General features: G+C 42.0%; 1 protein-coding gene across 5 annotated transcripts in view; it reads right to left on the bottom strand.

Annotated features, from left to right (window-relative positions):
- Positions 1–17,394, bottom strand: part of KCNC1 (potassium voltage-gated channel subfamily C member 1) — a 92,475-nt gene extending 75,081 nt beyond the window's left edge. For 4 of the 5 annotated variants that reach the window (XM_054390316.1, XM_054390317.1, XM_054390318.1 and 1 more), the window contains exon 1: positions 16,810–17,379. In XM_054390316.1, the coding sequence (XP_054246291.1) occupies positions 16,810–17,379 (570 nt within the window). Of the gene's footprint in view, positions 1–16,809 lie in introns of all 5 variants that reach the window. The other variant, XM_054390319.1, reaches the window with a different exon arrangement.
- Between the last annotated feature and the right edge of the window lie 2,529 nt (positions 17,395–19,923).

The raw sequence follows: 19,923 nt of genomic DNA, 5'->3' as shown, positions 1-19,923 counted from the left end.
GCCAAGATAAAACCCAAGGCTTTGTTCTATTTCCACTTCAGGGTTGATGTATACTTAAGATTGTGGACACAATGGGTGAATTACACCTAGACTAGTTTCTGGCTTTAGGAGATTGCTACAAACTGGAGCCAGTTAAAGTGTAGAGTATGATTACGTCTGCTAGTACTTCATTTTACATGTTCTGTTTTAAAACACCTATTTGGGGATATAGGTATTCCTTTATTAAACTTTGTTTTAAGTTATCTAGCAGATCTGTCTGTTGGGCATACTCTACTGGGTGTGCCCTGTGTTAATTTATCATCAGAAGAAAGAATCTTCTGAATTTTTATCTGTCATTTAGAAAGGCTTTGTATACAGTGTTAAATGTTCCTAAATTTTACCTCCCTGATCTGTGAAAGCTTTGCTTTCTTATTTCCTGTCAATCTTATGAGAAATGCTGAATAATCAGAAGGAAGCAAAGGTAAAATTGCCTTCTAATCCCACGGATTTATTTTGAGAACAACTTTGGTTCTTTCTGTGTCAGAAAGATTTCCTCATTTCACCTGCTTGGGGCAAACACAATACTGGGAATTCATCCATTATCTCCAATTTATCTCCAAATTACTGTACATATATTAATTAATCTCCACAATACCCAAATAAGATAGATACATAATTATCCTGATTTTAGACGTAAATCACTATCAAATAGTTCTGACTTGCCAGAGGTCACATCTGAAGTCACATCAAGAGTTGATGCATTCCTATGCTTCTTACACAAGATTGTACTTCTTGTCTGCTCCCTTATCTCTCCTTGATACTTCAGCTCCATCACCGTATCCACCACTGAATCTTGAACGTATATTCATACTGGAGTCCTCAGTGGCCAGAATACATTAAGAAGCCACATCTTTTCATTAGCCTTCATTTCATTATCAATTCAAGATTGCACATTTACAGTAGACTTCTTTGGTGTTTTTGTTGTTTTGCTTTGTTTCTTTTAATTAATGTGATCAACCAAGGTCAAAGGAGTGCTAACTGTCCCATGGAGTTAAGGCATAATCCCCAGAATAATACCTATGGGAACTGACACTGACACTTGCACAGCATCTATCAGAATGACAGGGCAAGAACCTGTGGTTCCCTCTCACTTTCCCTATATATTTATTAGGCCAGCTGTTTTCTCCTGAAATCCCATTTAGTCTTTGATCACAGCTGAAAGGAGTCATTGTGTGGTGAAGGCTGTAATTCTTGTGCAGGACACTGAGGTCTGTGTCCTAAAGCTCTTAAAAAGATGAAGTTAGCCTCTTTTTTTTTTTTTTTAATTTATTTTTTCTTCCCTATCAAGCTCTTGTGCTGCCATCAAAGGTCTTTGACTTTCACAGGCTCCAGAATAAAACAAGGGCATCAGAATGCACCATCCAAAATCCTCAAGTTCACCAGTGATAATACATGAGACTTTTCACTGTGGAACCTAACCTTTTTTTACTCTTTGGCAAGCTCACAACTGTAAAATATGCACTTTTGATCACAAAATCTAGTATTGCAAATTTCCTTCTTCCTGGGCTCTTGTGAGAGTTTGTGTTCTTGCTTGTGGCACATGCAGAAAATACTGGCATATTGCTAACTCATTTGAATTATTCTGATTAGGTTGTTCTCACCTTGCTGGAAAAGGATTTACTGTTAAGATGCCACAGTCTGAGATTTCAGGCTCTTGACAGTCTTGTGTCTCTGCTAGTAGGCTGGTGATTTGTCATCCTACATTCCCCTTCCAGGCTCTGAGCACTATTTGTTCTTCAATGTCTAGTGAAGATTGAAGGGTGAGACTTCCCTCTCCCCACTGTGATTTGTTCTTCTAATTTTGAAACCTCCTCCCATCTCCTATTTACTGCTGCTTCATCCTACTCCAGGCATTTTCCTTCTCATTGCTTACATTGGAAGCACTATTTTCTGTAGTTCCGCTTCAAGAGTGTCCTTCTAATGTCTGATGACAACTGCAGTTCCTCCACTGCATAGCATCCCATGCTCTGTGAGCAGACCAGTTATCCAAAACAATTAAAATGCTGTTAAAGTCCAGAACTTTCATCTGCAGCCTCTGGGTGAAAAAGGAACAATCAGAAGGACAGGAAAGTGTTGGTCCTTCTTAAAGGAAAGTAGTTTTGTGTCCAGAAAGGGCTAGAGAAACACAGAGCCAGGCTGAGACTCATTTGAAGGAATATTCATGAACAAGCCTGTGTTTTCCTGATCTACATGGAAATCTGTTTTTATTCTCAGCCAATTGAAACACAAACAAACCAACCTAAAACCACCTCAAAAAAAAAAAAAAAAGCCTAAAGGACTGCAACCAGAAGATGTATATTTGTAAACAACTCAATAGAAATTATAAAGGCAATTTGGGAAAAAAGGATTCTCTTTCTCCTTGAAATTATTCCAAAAAAATCTGTCATATTTGTCCTGCAGACTTCAGATGACAAGATTTACTCCTTATCCAAAGATTTCAGCAAAATTTTATGCAGAAAATTCTTTATGTTTTGGCCATTCTCTTTTAAACTTTGCTGCTTTGTTCTTTATTTCTGACTACCATTATACTTTTTCACTTTTCTTTTTTTTAGGTAAATGTGAGGGGAGAAAAAGAAACTAATACTGGGGGAAAAAAACTTTGGGAATTTTCTCATGGAGAAAAGGGAGAAACTTTGAACAGACCTTCTTTTGTAGAGGGGAGGAAAAATGGGAGGGGAAAAAAAGTCTTGTCCTGCTGCAAAGAAAACTTATCTACAGTTATTCAACCAGCTTGATCTGAAACTGCAGAACACATAATACTGCTGATACTTAAAAAGCTGATAGCCAAAAAGTCTGTGTGTTGTGAGACGGCTCCCTGAACATCATCTGCAAAGTTTCTGAAAACACAACCCCAGAAAAATTCATCAGCCTTTCCCCTCCCTCATAGCTGGATTTGAAAGACAAATAAGGCTGTGGAATAAATGCTGAAGAGGGGCTGGTGACATGCCTGGTGACTTTGCTTTTGGTTTGTCTCTTTATACATGTGAGTGTTAAAAACACAATCAGTGCTTCAGCACAGCAGATTCAGAACCAGGATGATGAAGGCAGGTGTATTTTAAGAAAAAAGGTATTCTACCCCAAGCTGCAGAGCATGGTGACTTTTGTTAACTAGAAGGATTCATCCTTTGGGCTACTAAGTTGGCTTAAGAGCATCTCTGTGGCCTACGGGCATTTTAATAGCAGGACTGCAGTGAAAACTCACAGTGAGCAGGAATTATGCAGCTTGATAGCTTCCTGTCATCTTGAAATTATTCTTGATTACAGCTCATACTGCATGCAGTGCAAGTAGTGAATGAGAAGATACTTTTTTCCATTTGTATCCAAATTTTTATTGATGTGCCTCTCAAAATACAGCTCATGGTCTCTTAGTAAATATGGTGCAGGGCTTGTGAATGTAGATTCCATACATAAATTTTCTGCTGCTTTTTTTCTGAATGTATTTCTGAGCCCTTTGCCCTTTGCCATCTGTGTACACTGCAGCTCTTGTAGGAAGATCTTCAGGCCAAACTACTGCTGTAACTGGACAGTCACAGACAAGCTCATAGTAGAAGTCTTTTTTTTTTTTGATCCTTTGCTTGTCAAAGGGAAGAGCAAGAGATGTCACAGAAAGGGATTTCTACTGTAGGTTTTGCAACTACAAAAGCCTATGGATATGCAGTCCCACTACGCAGTATTCCATAACCACAGAGATACAGGGAAAAGACTAGATGCCTCCTCTACCCAAGTTTAATTCCTGTTTGATGGAAGTTGTATAACATAAGACTCCGTGTAAGGGAACAAATGGCTTCAATTGCTTCCTAGCAGAGTTCTCCACCTTCTAGTGGAATGAAAATACAGATGACCTCCCCAGATCCCTCCATCTGAAAGGTAACTTCTCCTGTTTACAAGAACCCAGCAAAAGCCTTGTTGATGTGCCCCTTTCCTTTGGATTTTTATCCAAACTGTTGCGAGTATTTTGCACTTCAATATTGAATACTTCTTTAAAATTCTAAATAATATTTTGTCTTTTCCTTTTTATAGGAGCTTTTAAAAGTATTTCCATAAATGAGGAAGACTTAAGAGAACCTTCATCCTGCAGGGAGATGTTAGTACTGGTAGTCTCCTTCTCAGATGATGATAATAGACACACAAAGCCATCACAGCTGGCATTTTAAAATGTTTTCAATACCTAGCTTAAGAACCTTTGGGGATAGACCTAAAGAGATCATCTGCAGGTGTCACCAACACTAAAGGGAACTAGAAAATCAGGATCTGATTCTGAATTTCCTGTTATGGCCACCTTTGTGAGATCAACATTTATAGTTTGCTACAGCAGGATGTCTGAGGCTTACTGGGACCACTGACATGAGTTAGCCCAGTGTCTGAAACACGCTTGTGTTTAGCTTGTTTTCAGTACATTTTCAGATGCACTAATGGGCCTTTTGGATGTCAAACACAGCATCTTGAAAACACCATTCCTCTTGTGGCAAAAGGGAAATCTACATGCTTAATTATGAAAGAGGCTGGAACGGTTTTGCAGTGGAACATACAGGGAACAAGAAGCCTCAGAACACAGCTCTGAACTTCCTGGCTTTTGCTCGTATTCCTGCCACAGTTTCCAGTTAAGTTTTCTCTTTCTTCTACATTTGCTGTAGTTCCTCCTTTCTTCCTTTCTAATAATTTAAGAGACAAGATGACAGAACAGATTACAAAAATATCTACAAATAATACTGTACATAAAGAGGCATTTACCCACTGAGTCTTAAAACTCATTCCCTGATTTGTTTCTATTTTTATAAGCTTCATCTTACTTGACACTGACAATGATTCATATAAATATTAACTATTCATTTTTAGTCCACTTCACATAAGTGAAGCTAAACTGTCCTGTTCCTTGGAGTTTTTACCCTACAGGTCCTTACTTAGGATGGAATAGAGGGACAGGAGAATTCAATTTCTAAGTACTCTACAATTTGATCCTAGGGTCCTAAATATTAGCATAGATGTAGAATTTTTCAAATTTTCAATGAGAGTCATATTTTAAAGCAGATTTTTCTTTTCCTCCTACAGGATATAAAAGTAGGATATATTACCATGGATTGAAATCTAAATCTGAAGGTTGTGGAATGTAACGATTTCTTATTTACACCTCTTTGTCGTGTTGTGGTTATGTAGAAGAACTCTATCACCATGACATTCTTCTGCTATATCTTGTTTTTTAACTAGATATTCTTTTTTTAACATTTTATTTATTGTCCAGATGTTTTGTCCTTTAGTCCACACAGCAAAGCCATTTAAACAATGAAAGAAATTTTTTTTCAATGTTTGTCACTTCTAAATTCTAATACGATTGTGTTTCTGTTAGAGCAGTAGATTTGATAACAGATGGTAAAACTGCAAAATTGCCTCTGCTTCATTAGAGCCCCTGGCAAGACTCCGATATTAGGTAAATTACAGCAGAGAGGGATATTTACCAATATACCCTTCACAGTTTCCAGTAAGATTTTGAACTAGTATTACATGTATCATGAAGGCAGTGAATGTCATAGCTAGAATGTTACTGATCACTTTAGTGTTGGTTGTTTATACCAGCACTAAAGCATACGTGCTGTAAAAGACCCTTATCTTGCAAAAGCTTGTTCTGGTGCTTTTCCCAGTTACATTTATCTTGGCAAGAGTTTAATTCAGATCACTTTCCTTTAATGATGATAATGCACTTTTATTCAAAAGTAATAAAAAGTAATCAATTTCCATTTAAATTAAAAGAATGATTACGTTAAAGTATTGATGAAAAGGCAGCCTTCAAAGATGTTGTGAACGCTTCTATTTACATGGCATGACTGAAAGGTGACAGATTGATAGCTCTGGGAGATGTAGGTCTGTTCAAAACAAATTATGTGATGTGTCCTCACACTGCCTTGGGAGCCCACTTTTGAGAGTGGCGGAACTGCTCAGACTCTGGGGTAAAGAAGCTCTCACTACTTCTGTGTATCCTCTACTTCTTTGTATCCTCTCTTATTTCTTTGTGCACTTTGTATGTCCCTTCTCCAGAGGGGCTACACTAAATCATTGCATGTAGCTCATTCTGGAGTCAACTGCATGTCGACAGCGTGGTTATTTCCTATCAGGAACCAACTTTGAGCTGAGTGATTGGAAATAGAATCAAGTGTTGTCACGTTGTAGGTACACTCTCTCCACAATCTCACTACATCTATCTGTTTCCTGCAATTAATCTTGCTGAATTCAGTAGCCTGGAATTGCCACACAGGAACAGCTTCTTAGTTCCACATTATTGGGAAATGCTGCTTTGCCACATACCCAATATATTGGTTTGTGAATTAGTCACGCTGTGCAAATGGGATCAACTTCACTAACTGCCTGGATTATGCAGCTGTCTGAAGCTGGGAAGTCTCTTGAGCACAGATGGATGAAAATTTGAAATCCTACAGTTGGAGGAAGATATTAAACCTGAAATTTCACATTCTAAGCAAAAAACCCCAGTGTCAGCTAGATTATTGCATCTAGGGAAGTGTTTCACACTACTAATACCTCTTGTTTTTATTCGACTGTGTATTCAGCAAGTACTTTTGAAGAACTGTGTCTGCTAGCGAAGAAAAGTTATGGGCATTAAGAAGGTCTTGATATAAAGCAGTTGCCAACAATACTAACACAGTTGTGGGCACAGGCAGAAGCAACACCGTAAGCACAGGGGAAAATGAATATACGTTTACATCTGCAAGGTTAGTGTTTTGTTCTAAGTTTGAACTCATATGACGACACTCTTCTGTGAGTGTGACCTCAGAAGTGAAGACGTAGGAACTGACTGCTGGATTTCCATGATGCAGGAGCGACAGAGAGATGGTGGGTGCCCAGCCCTGCTGTCTGCAGTGGGTATCACAGCTCACACGCATACTGCACCTTTGGAGAATCACAGCTTTGGGTGATCTTCTGCTGCAGTCCAGGTTGGTTTGAGTATAGTGTAAAATTCCTCCCAGAGACGCTTACTGTTATATTGCTGGGTTTATGGTAACCAGCATTATGGTAACCCAGCATTTAGAGGTGTCAACACAGATTGTAACCCTGTTGTGCTAGTTACTGCAATAAACATAGAGCAGTAAAGGAGAGAAAACCAAGTGCAAACCTGAGAAAAGTTGTTTTCCTGTTTTGAGAATGACATGCTAAGACTAAATGTCTTGTATGATTCCACACACACTAAAATTCATAGAAAATTAAAAAGGCTAAAGCACAGACAAATGACACAGCTCACAGAGCTAATATAACATATTTGTGTGCTCATGCCACTGCAAACCTTTATTGCTGAGCTATACCAGTGTGGCTTGACTTTGTCCTGCTGGCATGCTGGAGAGAGTAGCTGGAATTCCTGACAGGGTTCTTCAGAGTTAACATAGGCAAGTTAGCAGGATGCACACATAATGGCTTTAGTCAGATCTGCTAACAAATGGTCACTTGACGAGCTACACCAATTCAGTTGCTTGGAATCATCAGTCTAAGTCTCTCCAAGTCTCTGCTTTGAGGGAGGGTTTAGATTGGTGGGTTTTATTTTGTTGGCCTCTTTTTTTTTTTTTTTTTGCTTTCCAGTCAATTCACACTGTGTAGGTCTGTGTATATTTCTAGGGACGTGTGGACTGTTCTGAATGAATGTTAAAGATCACTTAGTAAGAATAAAGGCTTGCCCTGCTGTCCTAGCCAAGATATCCTTTGAGGATAGTAAATGTGCAATTTTAGGAATTGCTGTAGCTGATGGTAGTAAAAACATGAAGATAAATTTGTGGTTTGGAGCTGAAGATGTTATAGAATTGCAATTGAACCTCAAATTTTTCATTTGCCTTTCACCCAAGTCACTGACACTTATAAGGTAAACTCAACTTTTCTTAGCAGAGCAGGTTCTCCAAAAGGTGTTTTCTTTAGAACAATGGATGCACTTTTGCACTATTGATTTCTTGCTGCTTAGATATAAATAACATTTCAAGTAATCTATACAGTTTTGAAATTTACATTAGGTCTTTTAATAAAATCACTAGCACCTTTGGGACTTCTTGGTAAGATAAACATTGAACTCATATCAGCTGAGCACTAAATTTCACTATTGCTTAAGCAAAATTCAGACCTAAGCTAATCTGCTACAGCCCCAAAAAAAGAAACCCAAAGGCCACCTGCCAGCAATTGACTCAGACTGGTACTGACTGAGCTATCAAAGCACAGTTAGGCAGTTCTTGGTTTCTCCTTAGAAGTGCTTTACTGAAAAAGCCTGAGTTAAAATGAGTTCTGCATTATGCGGGACACATTCCCAAGAAGTGCTAAGATGTACTGTCACTAGATTTCTTGCAGAACTCCACACTAGAAGCAATGGGGAGATCCATGCTAAAAAAAGAAACGGGAATAGCGCAATGTGGCTGACATCATCTTGTCTTGTTTTTAGAGTAGAGATCAGAGGCTGCTGTGAAGGCAAATGCTTTGGCATTGAGTGCTGTGGCAATTGCACACTTGTCCTCACCCTGAAAACTTTTGCCTGAAATAGGTCTGCATGGGTCTCTGGCTGGATTCCACTAAAATCAGTGGTAGTGGTGACAGTGGCCCTGCAAGGTGAGATAGGATTTTGCTGATGGTATCTTTTGCCCTTGCCCATGTTCTTTTGTGCTGTAAGACATGACCTCCTTTCCACTGAAGGTTGTAGGTGCTCAGCATCATTAGGAGTTTCTCTCTATTCATTTTTGGGAAATCTATTAAAAAATTAGAAGAATCCTGATTAAAGGTTTTCATTTCATTAATAACTGGATAAATCACAAAATTGGCCTCTACCATCTATACCTGTCAATTGATCTAGTGTAATCATGACTGTTAAGAATCCAAACTGAAAAATATAAAAAGGTTATTGGAATGAATTTTTAATGTGAAATTTGCAGCTGAATTGATGATGCATGTCAAGCAACCTGAAGCGACCATATCTTTCTGTAGTTGAATAGGGAAATGCAGATAATGTTTTAAATGTGGGGTTTTTTTTGAGAACAAAGGTGAATAAGAACAAGGATTCTTCTGCCATTGAAACAAAGAGCTGTTATCTTGTTGGTGTGTTTCTGTGCACCTTTTAAATTTTTTTGTGAATGTTGAGATGATGGTCCAGGAAATTCAGGAAAGAAGATGGATTTGATTTGCTGGTGCAGACTAAAATGCTTGGCTTAACTTGTATTTGTCTCTGGGAAATTATGTGACCTCACAGGAATGGGTTTTGCCTTTGTTATTTAAAACCAAATAATCTATTTTATTCGTTCTTAATGGGGGCATTCTTTACCAGTTTTTCACATAAAAAGTCATTAGGATATTTTAAGCCATTTCATGCAGTCACACCACCACAATGGTCTTGAGCAAATATTTTCTGCAAGTAGTCTAGCAGTGCAAAGATCTACTGCTGCTCCTGAAGGATCAACAGAGTTACATAAGTGTGTGCCAGCAGCGTGAGCCTGTGGTGGTAGCTCATGTGCAGCACACACATTGCTGCCTGTCCACACTCACTGAAACCCAAGATTTATTGCATTTACAGAGGGCCATTACAGTGCAATTTTAACTTGCTGTCATTAAAGGGTCTTACATCATAAGCAATCACTGCAAAAAGCCTTGGACTGAGATTTATTCATAATTTTTATAGCATGATTTATTAGAGCCCCCACTATATCTTATAAATCAGAAATGAGAATCAATTAGGGCCTGGTCCTTTCACCTTTACCCATGCTGGGTGGTACCTTGTTCTCAGCCTGAAGGATGCGGGGATATTCCTGGAGTAAGCTATCACTACAGGAGTAGGAGTGAAGACAGCAAAATCTGAGTCCTTAGTGAGCACAGGAGAGAGATGTAAATTTTTTTTGAGAAATGACAGCATTTGGTTTATATTCCAGGGGGAGGGGGTGGTTCTTCATAGATTTCTTTGGTTTCATCAGATCCTAACACTCCTGTGTGCCATTTGGAGTGAATCACATATTTATGTAATGCAATACTCAGCAGAGAAAGCCAAGTCAGCCTTCTAATGCTGTTCTCTCCTCAGATCAAATCCAGCATATAGTAACTGAGAAGCTAATTGTAATACAATTGCAAAGATCTCAAAATGGCTGTTCTTACCCCCATGAATACACTGAAATGTCATTAAATCAAGCGTATACAAAATGGAATCTCAGTTTTGCCATCTGTATTTGCATAAGAATGCATTAGACCCTTGATTCTCAATTAAGGCTCAATTCTTCAATCTGAATACCTTTGCTTGCCCTTTTTATTCTGAAATACCGAGCTTGGATATGATTTGGTTGACCATTAATTGAAGTCATGTGTTTTGGATGGGGATGTATTCTATAGTTATTGCAGAAAAAATGCCAGTGAGATCGTTAAGAGCTTTGCCAGTATTAGAGCTCTATGTTTTGATGCAATGTGCTGAAGATGCTCATAGCTTTAAATGATTATGAAAATATATACCTGAATATGTATGTTCCCAATACACTGCCAAGATCTATTGCACTTCAGTGCTTTGGAATGGAAATATGCAATGCATCCATTTAAAAAAGCAGTACACTGCAATTAATGTTAGCCTGAGCCACACTGCAGGAAAATTCATTTGTATCCTTGAAGTTGGTGGTAATTTTGACACTGAATTTCAATGGCAGTAAGGCTGGACCCTCTGTTGCTGATATGCTCACATCTCTCCTTCTTTTAAAAGCAAGGCAATATGTATATACTTTACTAAAGTACTATCAGAAACACACACAGATCAGTCATGTATTTTTACAAATAAAGAGATAAATACCATAGAACACTAGACTGCACAGGAGAAGGAAAAACATGAGGAAAAAATAGTTTCCCTAGGTATAGTCTAATATATCACATTTTTGTGAGCAGTTCTAAAATAGAAATATTATAATTGATCCACAGATCCTTTTATCCTTTGTCTCATGATATACCAACAGATGATACCAGTATTTTGTTGCCTTTTTCTCCTAGTCAAAATGGAAAATGTTAGGAGAAGAGCAAAGAAAATAACTGAAGGCACACAGGGATGGATTAAAGAGAGAAAGGACTAAAGATCATACTGAAACCAGTCACTAAAGTCACATCAATTTTGGTGACACCACGGTTACATTTTCAGAAGTATTTTGGGATGGTTTAATTTTTAAGTCCTTCCTCATATGGAAATCCCACTCAGCATCGTAGGAGGCGGCAGTGATAGGAAGGCATATATCTATAGCTATAGCTATATGTGTGTGTGTGTGTGTGTGTGTGTGTGTGTGTGCATATGATGGTATGATCCATACAATCACAGCCTTGGATAAATCAAGTAAATTTTGTAACCTAGAAACATAAAAATTAAGTAAGATTAAAACAAAAATTTAAATGGCAACATATGCTGTTCTTTTTTAAGGTTTTAGAATAATAGAAATAAAATTGGAAATAGGCAAAAGGATTAAAAAACCTTCCTTAAATTAAAACTGCCAAGTCTGTACTAGCCAGCCAGAGATTTGTCAGGTGGGTAAAATCATCCCTGTCATCTCCCCATGAGGTTGTGACTTCAAAGAGATTGTAAGATGTTCTGAGCAGACATCATATCTTCCTATGTGTTTCTGAACAACTTAAATCAATGATGCCATGATTCTGCATGGCTGCTATGACCTTTTTTCTCTTTTTTTGGTGGTGGTTTTAGAATTCATTACTTCTGAAGTCAAAGGGCAATTCCCAGGAGTTATTTCTGAGTGTGCCTGCTCCCACCTTGGCTAATGCAATAGGGACTGAACATGGGATGGGATGTGAGAGATGAACACTTTCTAGCTGGCATTGCAAAGGCTTCTTTGGACAGGATGCAGAGAAGACTACACCATGCTTACTAATGGGTTATATAAGGATTTGCAGTAGCATGTGCCTCAGTGAGAGAAAATAGGAATAAAATGGGATTTTAGGAACTATATTAATAATGAATGACAGAATGGTAGTTAATACATGTCTGTCTGTAATTCCATTATGCTACAAGTGCAGGGGAAACTTCATTTAATGTGGAAAGATTCTAATTTTTCCAGAGCTGTAATGCAGCGTGCAGTTAAAATTAGGCTGTGTCGTTAATTGTCAAAGTATGTGGTGAGAATTACTGCAGCCAGCTTCAGTGCAGGATTAGCTATGCCTCTGCAGGGGAGACCTTGCAGAAAGGCCCAAGATGGGAGAGCAGCTCCATCAGGCCCCCTTTGCTGAGATCTCCCTTTGGGGAGAGGTTGGTGGTGGTTAGGGGCAAGCATGTGGGGCAGCTCTCCTCCTTTCTCTCCCTCAGCACTCACCATGGAACACTCCAGTGTGTCCTGCATCAGATGGCTGCAGAATGAGCTCCCCTTGTGAAGGGGGGTGAGTATCTATTCCAAATCCCTGATGCTTCCCCCAATTCCTGATTTTAGCCATACTGGGCCAGGGTAAAGGATGAGCAGAATTCCCCCAGTCTCTAAGCCTCAAGACAGTATGGTTATTCAGGAACTAAGATCCCATAAGAATGTAGCTCATATAGAAAAGAATCAGTTTAAATGAACACAGCAAGGTTGAAATGCTCTGGAATGTACCAAAGAATGCTGGAAGAAATCCCTGGGGAATACCTTTTCCTCATCTCCACTCTTCTTTTTCCTATCTCCTTCTCAGTGTCAGAAACTCGCCCTTCAAAAATCACCCACTGAGGAAAGCAGATCCTTCTGCAGGACATGAAGGTAGAACACGAGGGACAGGTGAGTCAGACTTCTGCCATAAGCCTTTCCTCTTCCAGAGCAGAGCTGTATAGCATATGCCAGGATGGCAAGTCAAGCTGTTGAGGACTTTCCATAGCACCCCAACCAGCTTTTATTTTAAAACAGTAAAACTGTTTTTTTGGAAGGACTACAAAAGCCTTCCTGAGGGTTCATTAATGAATCTTAACTGTCCGATTTGAATGTGAGTACTAGTGCAGAATCTCAGCTGAAAGCTCCTGGTTCTCAAGCACTGACTGACCTACCAGCTGTGAATTAAACACAACCTTATCCTGCTGGGAAGGACGGGAAGGAAGGGGCAAACATCTTGGATATATGCAGGCCAAACTCCCCAGGAAGTCAGTGGGAGCTTTGCTAGTTTAAGAACAGCATGATCAGACATAAATATAAAGGAGAGAGGCTGCTAATAAAATATTTTTCAGACATTTGTATAGTGAGGGGCCCATAATATGAGTGCAGAAGGCAGGACACCTATAACAACAGAACTCTGATGTGCTTCCTTAGTCTGTCTGTGTAGTTTTCTGTGTGACTTTGAATGTGTTTCTACCTTTGCCTCTACTTATGAAAAATAATTTACAAAGTTGCCTGACCCTACAAGAAAGACAGTTCTTATAAGCTTAAAAGAAATGTTTTACCAGTTGAGGTGCACAGTATCCATTGACGTGCAGTGATCTTTAGCTGCCTGATCAGATGCTTTTGAAAATCCACTGGGATGCCTGTCTGTCTGCATATGCACCCAGTATCTCTGCAAATCTGACCTTCTCCATCATTTACTCTCTTCAGACCTCCAGGTACCAGACTTTGCCTCTGTTACCCATATCCGTTATTTGAACCAAGCTACCTTTTCTTACTACAAGAAGGCAATGAAATTTTTAAAGGTATTTCATTATTTTAGAAACAACTACCTTATTTAAGAGATTACTATTTAGAAAACTAGAATTTAATTAAACTCAGCCACTATTCTTTCAACAAAAAAAACGTTGCCTCTGTTGCACCTAAAGACAAACAATTAGTGAGTGGGAGCTTATGCTTTATCAAAATAAGTTTAGAAGCAGACAAAACTTGCAGAGTTAGCTGATTTGCCTGACATACACAAGTTCTCTTTCAGTCTCCCCAGACATCTACAGTGAGAACCAATGTAATTTAGTATGCATTAGGTGCTGGTGAAGCAAAACAGTCAAATGTATTTGCAACCAGTGTCCATCAAAACGCTCCAGGAATGGCTAAATTTGAGTAGATGCTGAGCTCTTTGTAGACAGTTCATAAACATTCACTGAATTAGTGTACAGATAGAGCCCAGAGAAATCCTGATTTATTCACATATGCAGGCTTTCATTTAAGCTTAATATTCATATACTGTTTTCTTTTCCCTTTTCCAAGTGCACCCGTCTAATGGTTATGTAAAATGATGCTTATATTAAGATGTTATTTTGGTGCCATATATAAACACCAGACATGTATTTAACAACCACCATTGGTACAAGTCTCAGATCCAATGAGGATGACAAATTTTTGTGAGGTATTTTTTGACAGAATGGCAATGTGAATTTAATTTTTTGCATGACTGAATTGCAGTTGGTATCTGAAATCAGTGTACACAATTGAAAGTGAGGTAACAGTAAATTTGTTGCCTGTACTTCACTAACAATTGCTTTAATATACCATCACTTGTTAATGATGCTATCCATTATTTCACTGTAAATTAGCTATTGTGAATTTAAGGTCTTTTTGCAATGTCTGTGTTAGGTTACAAGAGCATAAATCAAACTCCCATCTCTTTTTACATCTATAACCACAACATATGGCTTTTATTATAAAATGTTAAGTATCTTATAATGTCTTCTTAATGGACAGCATGTGCATGTGTTGATGATGAAAGCCATCTTCCTTCATGCAAAATATTAATGCATTCGGCCTACATCTCCATAGATGCAAGTTTAAAAATTGTATTTAACTCATGAAATATTCAGCATGCACTTCAACTTTGCCCAGAATTCATATTTCTCTAGTTCTAACAGTCCTTTAAGGGAGTAACAAGTTAGAGGTAAATCAGAGCTATCAGGTATGCACATATAATATAACAGCTACTGCATAAAAATAACCAACAAACCCAAACCATTTTGTAAAATGTGTATTTCCAAATAAAATACTGGTAGAGAACTACAAAATTGAATTTATATCCTCCTAGAATTACAGCTTGTACATCACAAAGACTCTTAACATTACTTACAGATTTTGCCCTTTGACCTAAAATATCATAATGCTTCCAAGCAAAAGAGTGTTTTAGTCTCTGTTTTATCCCTTTCATTAGGACAGCATTATCCATTTGACCTTTGGACCATTCCACAAAGTCTTGGACTAGCACACTTCTTTGACTTAAAATGTGTTTTACCAACAGATTCTTGGGCACCAGAAAGATCTGCTATTCCACTCAGTGCCTGCTAACATTGGGCTTGATTAAAGGGAGCTAGCTAAGCCTTTTGAAGGATACTATCCAGCCTTCCCTCTATGCTTCCATGTTCCCTTGGCAGAAATCAGGGATTTGAAAGCTGCAGTTCAACAGCATCATGCTTTCATCTTGTGCTAAATATTTTATTATTCCTTTATCCTTCATGCTGTTTAAAGGAATTCATTTAAAATATTAACTTCTTTGTTCAGGGAGGAAATCTCCAAAGGGTATGCAAAGAAGAATCTTTAGAAAAGCACCAAGATAGAATTCCAGGCTCTGCTCCAGCTTTCCCCATTCATTCAGCCTGCAGACCTGGCGGCTCCCTGCTGGGGATCTCTGCTCAGACGGAAAGTCTCCAGCAGCTGCCGTTCCACCACCCATTCATACACAACCAGTTCCCCAGTCCCTGCTCCTTGCATTTCCACTTCTTTCCTCCATCCCTCCAATTTGCGCCCTGATCTGATCTCACTTCTCAAGAACACTGATCATCCTCCTACACCAAAGCACCACTCATCCCTACCGAGGGCTGGCAGCAATTATGTTATAACAAAGGTACACTGGAGAGAGGAGTAAAACCCATCCAAACCAGTTTCTTTGTGAAGGCATTATCCTCCACCTGTTTTCCTGCTTATCGGTATGGGGGAATCTTGGGGGTTAATCCTGATGCTGCTCCTGAAGTAAATGTTTACATTGACTTCAGGAGAAAAATCGGGCCCTAATTAATGTAATTATCCTCCTATGTAATAGCATGAAAGGTACCTACTTAGAGGAGTCGGGTGACAGTTCAAGACCATGTTTAGCCACAGCCACACTGTAAACTGCACCAGTGTGCATTCCCTTTCCAAAACAACTGCAGGCACTGGGAGGGGAGGAGTTGTCCTTCAGTCGCCAGGCAAGAAACCTGTCACACAGAGTGTCCCTTCTTACATGAATGAACCCTCTACTCTGATTAATATTTTGCATTTCCCACAAGGGAAAAGACAGAGTGGAGAGGTAAGTGAGGAACTGAATTACCCATTCTCAGAGAAGCATGATCATAAATATTTAACATGGTATGTAGGAGAACAGAGAAAGCAAGAGGCTCCCTTTCCAGTCCAGACTGAGAAGCCCTGGTCTCTCAGGGACTGCTTGTTCCCATGATCCTTTCTCCATCTCATAAAGAAGGGAGAGCTGTTAGCTCATAAGAGGGTTGGACAAGGTGTCTCTCTTTACTGAGAAATTACTGACTGCAAAAAAATCTATGCATTGGAGGGACATTACCTGAAGATCTCCCTGGCTTGTGAATGGGACTCTGCCCCAAGCTGTGCTCCTTTAGGAGACTGCTAGAAAACAAGGGTCTTGGGAAGCCCACATATGAGTACATATGCTGGTGCCTTGGTGTCCACTGGTGCTCCAGTGCATGGGCCTGCAGGAGAGTGATACATCCCTATAACCTGTGTATGATTTTTTATATAGCTACACATGGATGGCTGCTCTGCTCTGACAGTGGAGATAACACTGATGATGTTGGGAGGAAGTGGGACTGAAGGGAGGTTCGAGTGTTTTGATGAGGGTGCTGGTTGGATAGCTTACCCTTGCATATCTGGAGGAGTAGGGATCCTCAAAGAGTGCCCAGATGCGGGGCTGCCACCGTTTCCAGAAGCCCCCAGACCTGCCATCTGGGGAATCACTAAGTGCTAGGCGTTTTGTCATTTCCAGCTCCTCTTCACCATCACCAGAGTCTCCGGTGCCATCTATGTCTCCGTCCTCGGCACTGCTATCCAGGGGCGCCCCACCAAAGCTGTCCAGCGCCTCTTCGGCGTCACGGTGCTGCCGATAGGTCATCCAACAGCAGGGCTCCACATCGGTCTCATCGATGCCCCAGAAGGCCAGCTCCTCCTCATACAGGGGCCCGCACACGTCCGCGGGGCAGTGCAGCTTGCCAGTGCGGTAGTAATTCAGGATATGGGCGAAGACGCCCGGGTGCCGGTCAAAGAAAAACTCGTCCGTGCGGGGGTCATAGTCGAAGTGGCTGTGGGCATCGGGCTCGGCGATCCAGGCTAGCCGAGTGCCGGGCAGGGTGCGCAGGGTGCTGCGGTAAGTCTGGTGCCTAGTCCCTCCCACGTTGATCACAATGCGGTCGCTCTCGTCGCCCTGGCCCATCTCGTCTCTTATTAGGCATGTCGCAGACTCATCCAAGCAAGCACGGCAGGCGGCAAGCCCGTGAGGGGACGGCTGCTCGGCGGCAGTCGGTGCCTAAACCGAGCCCCGATCCAGGCCCGGGGGGGCGAAGGGGCTCCGGCCGGTTCGGCTCCTCGGGGGCCGCTCCTAGAGAAAGCCGGTGCCTCTGGCTCCCGGCGCTGCACCGCCGTCGTCTGAAGTCAGGCACTGGGGGGCCGTGGTAACTGCAGCCGCGGCGGAGGGGCAGGGGGGGCCATGCTCCGGGAACGCGGGCGCTGCGGTGCCGGGGCGCGGGGATGTGCCGGAGGGGGAGGGCCTTTCCCTGGGTGGACGTGGCCAAAAGCACAAAATAAAAAAAGGAAAAAAATAAAGGAGAGAGAAAAAAAATAAACGGAGAAAAATCACGGCACCGGTGCTGCCCACAGGTGCTGCGGGCGCGGGGCTCAGGGAGGCGGGCAGGCGGTGGCGGCTGCAGCCCCCGCGGGGCTCGGCGGGGCTGTGCCCGCGCCCCTCCGGGCGGGGCCGAGCGAGACGAGCGGGGCGGGGGCGCCCGCAGGTGCTGAACGGACAGCGCCGAGCGCCGCCTCCGCCCTGCGCCCGGCCCGAACGCTACCGCTGCTCCTCCCGCTGCCGCCGCCGCTACCGGGCGGCTCGGTGCAGCCCGGTGCAGCCCGCCCGCTCGCCGGACAGCGCCGCGCAGGCGCGCTGCCCCCGCCCTGCCGCCGCTCGCCGGGTCCTAGCGCCGGGCGCGCCCCGAGGGCGCCGTCCGTGGCTGCCGCCGCCGCCCCGACCCCCGCAGTCCGCCACGTCGCGTACGTCCTCACCGGTGGCGGGACTGAGCTCCCTGTTCCGCTGCCCCCGGCTGGAGAAGGAGCGCCCTCCGACCTCGGTCCCTTCCCGCGTAACCTGCCTTTCTTTCTTTTGGTGGCGCGACGGTCGCCTTGGAGTTCCCTTTCGGGACGCGCTGGGTTTTGTGGTGCAGCCCCGCATCAGGCTATGAGCGACCCTCTCTGGTGCTGTGGAAGCTAGCCACGGCTGTTCCCGTCCTTAGTGGGCTGAGCTCACTGAAAAGCAAAGGTCAGGACCTTCTCGGGCATAAATTTCTCCCAGCAGTGATGCTCCGGGTTTGAATCTTCTACTACATCACACCTTGATATGCGCCCACACAGCTGCTCTGGTTCTCCATCTTGCTATATATTCTCCCTGCTGTTCACTTCTTTCTTCCTGAACACCAGGGTTGCTATATGCGTTCCTGTAGTTTATTCTATTGTCATTAATTCTCAGGGGAGATCTTACATCTACAAAAAGACCAGTTCCTGCACCACGAGGAGTGTGACGAACAGCAGGGAGATGGTTGTGTAGAAGGGAAGTAACAGAGGTATGTGGACATTTCTGTGTTTTGTCTTGTTTGCTGCCAGCATCTCAGGAGTGCACTTAAGAGAACCTGGAAGGCTGAGCCCTTGTAGATGAATCATGAGAGGTCATGTCATGATGAGTGAATAAGGTGGAAAAACATAGGATTGAAGAGCGTACAGTTGAGGAATGTTGCTGGAGGACAGAAGTGGTAGAGACAACATGGTGCTCAGCAGAAGAAAGTAGACTGGAGGAATGCAGTTAAGTTGAGCATTAAAGGAGGCCAGGGCTTCAGATGTGCTGGAAAGGCAGGTGAAAAACAAGTGGAGGACTACTAAGGAGCAAGTGGTGTGGTTCAGTTTGTGAGAAGAGATGCTTGATCATCCACAGCTTCTTTGGTCTCAAAGGAGCATTGCATGTTTGGGATTCAGGGAAGGGAACTTTGCAGTAGTTGTGGTAGGATATACCAGAGAGGCCTGGACAGTCGATGTGCCTGTGAAAAAGATAACAGATTGGTCCTGAAATTGGTGAGGTAGAAGGAAGACCCAGAAACTGGGTACTGTTTGTGTGTGACTCATGGGGAAAGGGAGGGCAGACAGTGGAAATGGGGAGTGTGTTACTGCTGTCAGCAATGAAAAATTAAAAGGAAAGTGAGGCTAAACCAAGGTAACCTGCACCTCAGCCAGCATAAACTCACAAGACCATCAGCAGCAAGAGGTGCCAGGCAGCCACTGGAGCACTGTGACTGAATGAGGTGGAAAGGATGATGACAGAGAGAACCACAACTGCAGAAATGCTGTCTGAAATCCTTGAGAACTGCCAGACAGAGGGCACAAGGCAGAAGAAGGCAAGTCTGTGAGCTCAGGCCTGGCATTAAGAAAGGAAAAGAGGATGATGACTCAGTGACAGAAATAATACAAGTGCCAATTATTTTGTCATCATAGTAACTCAGTACTTTCAATAATAATCAATCTGGGGATCAATGGGAATATACCATAGGGTGGGTTCTGAGAGGAAGGCATGTGACCCAGGATAGACATTTAAGAATTTGTGAACCCTAGGCCACTGGTCCTTCTGGTCACATCCACAGCTGTAGAGGCTCTTTCCCAGGTTGTTAGCTCCTACCTTCGATGTTACCTCACCCACATCAGTGATTCCTCTTCAGGAGTTTCA

This window comes from Indicator indicator, chromosome 21, assembly GCF_027791375.1.
Source record: "Indicator indicator isolate 239-I01 chromosome 21, UM_Iind_1.1, whole genome shotgun sequence".
NCBI lineage: Eukaryota > Metazoa > Chordata > Aves > Piciformes > Indicatoridae > Indicator > Indicator indicator.
The sequence above is the reverse complement of the archived record's forward strand: the minus strand, read 5'-3'. Positions and strand labels throughout refer to the sequence as shown.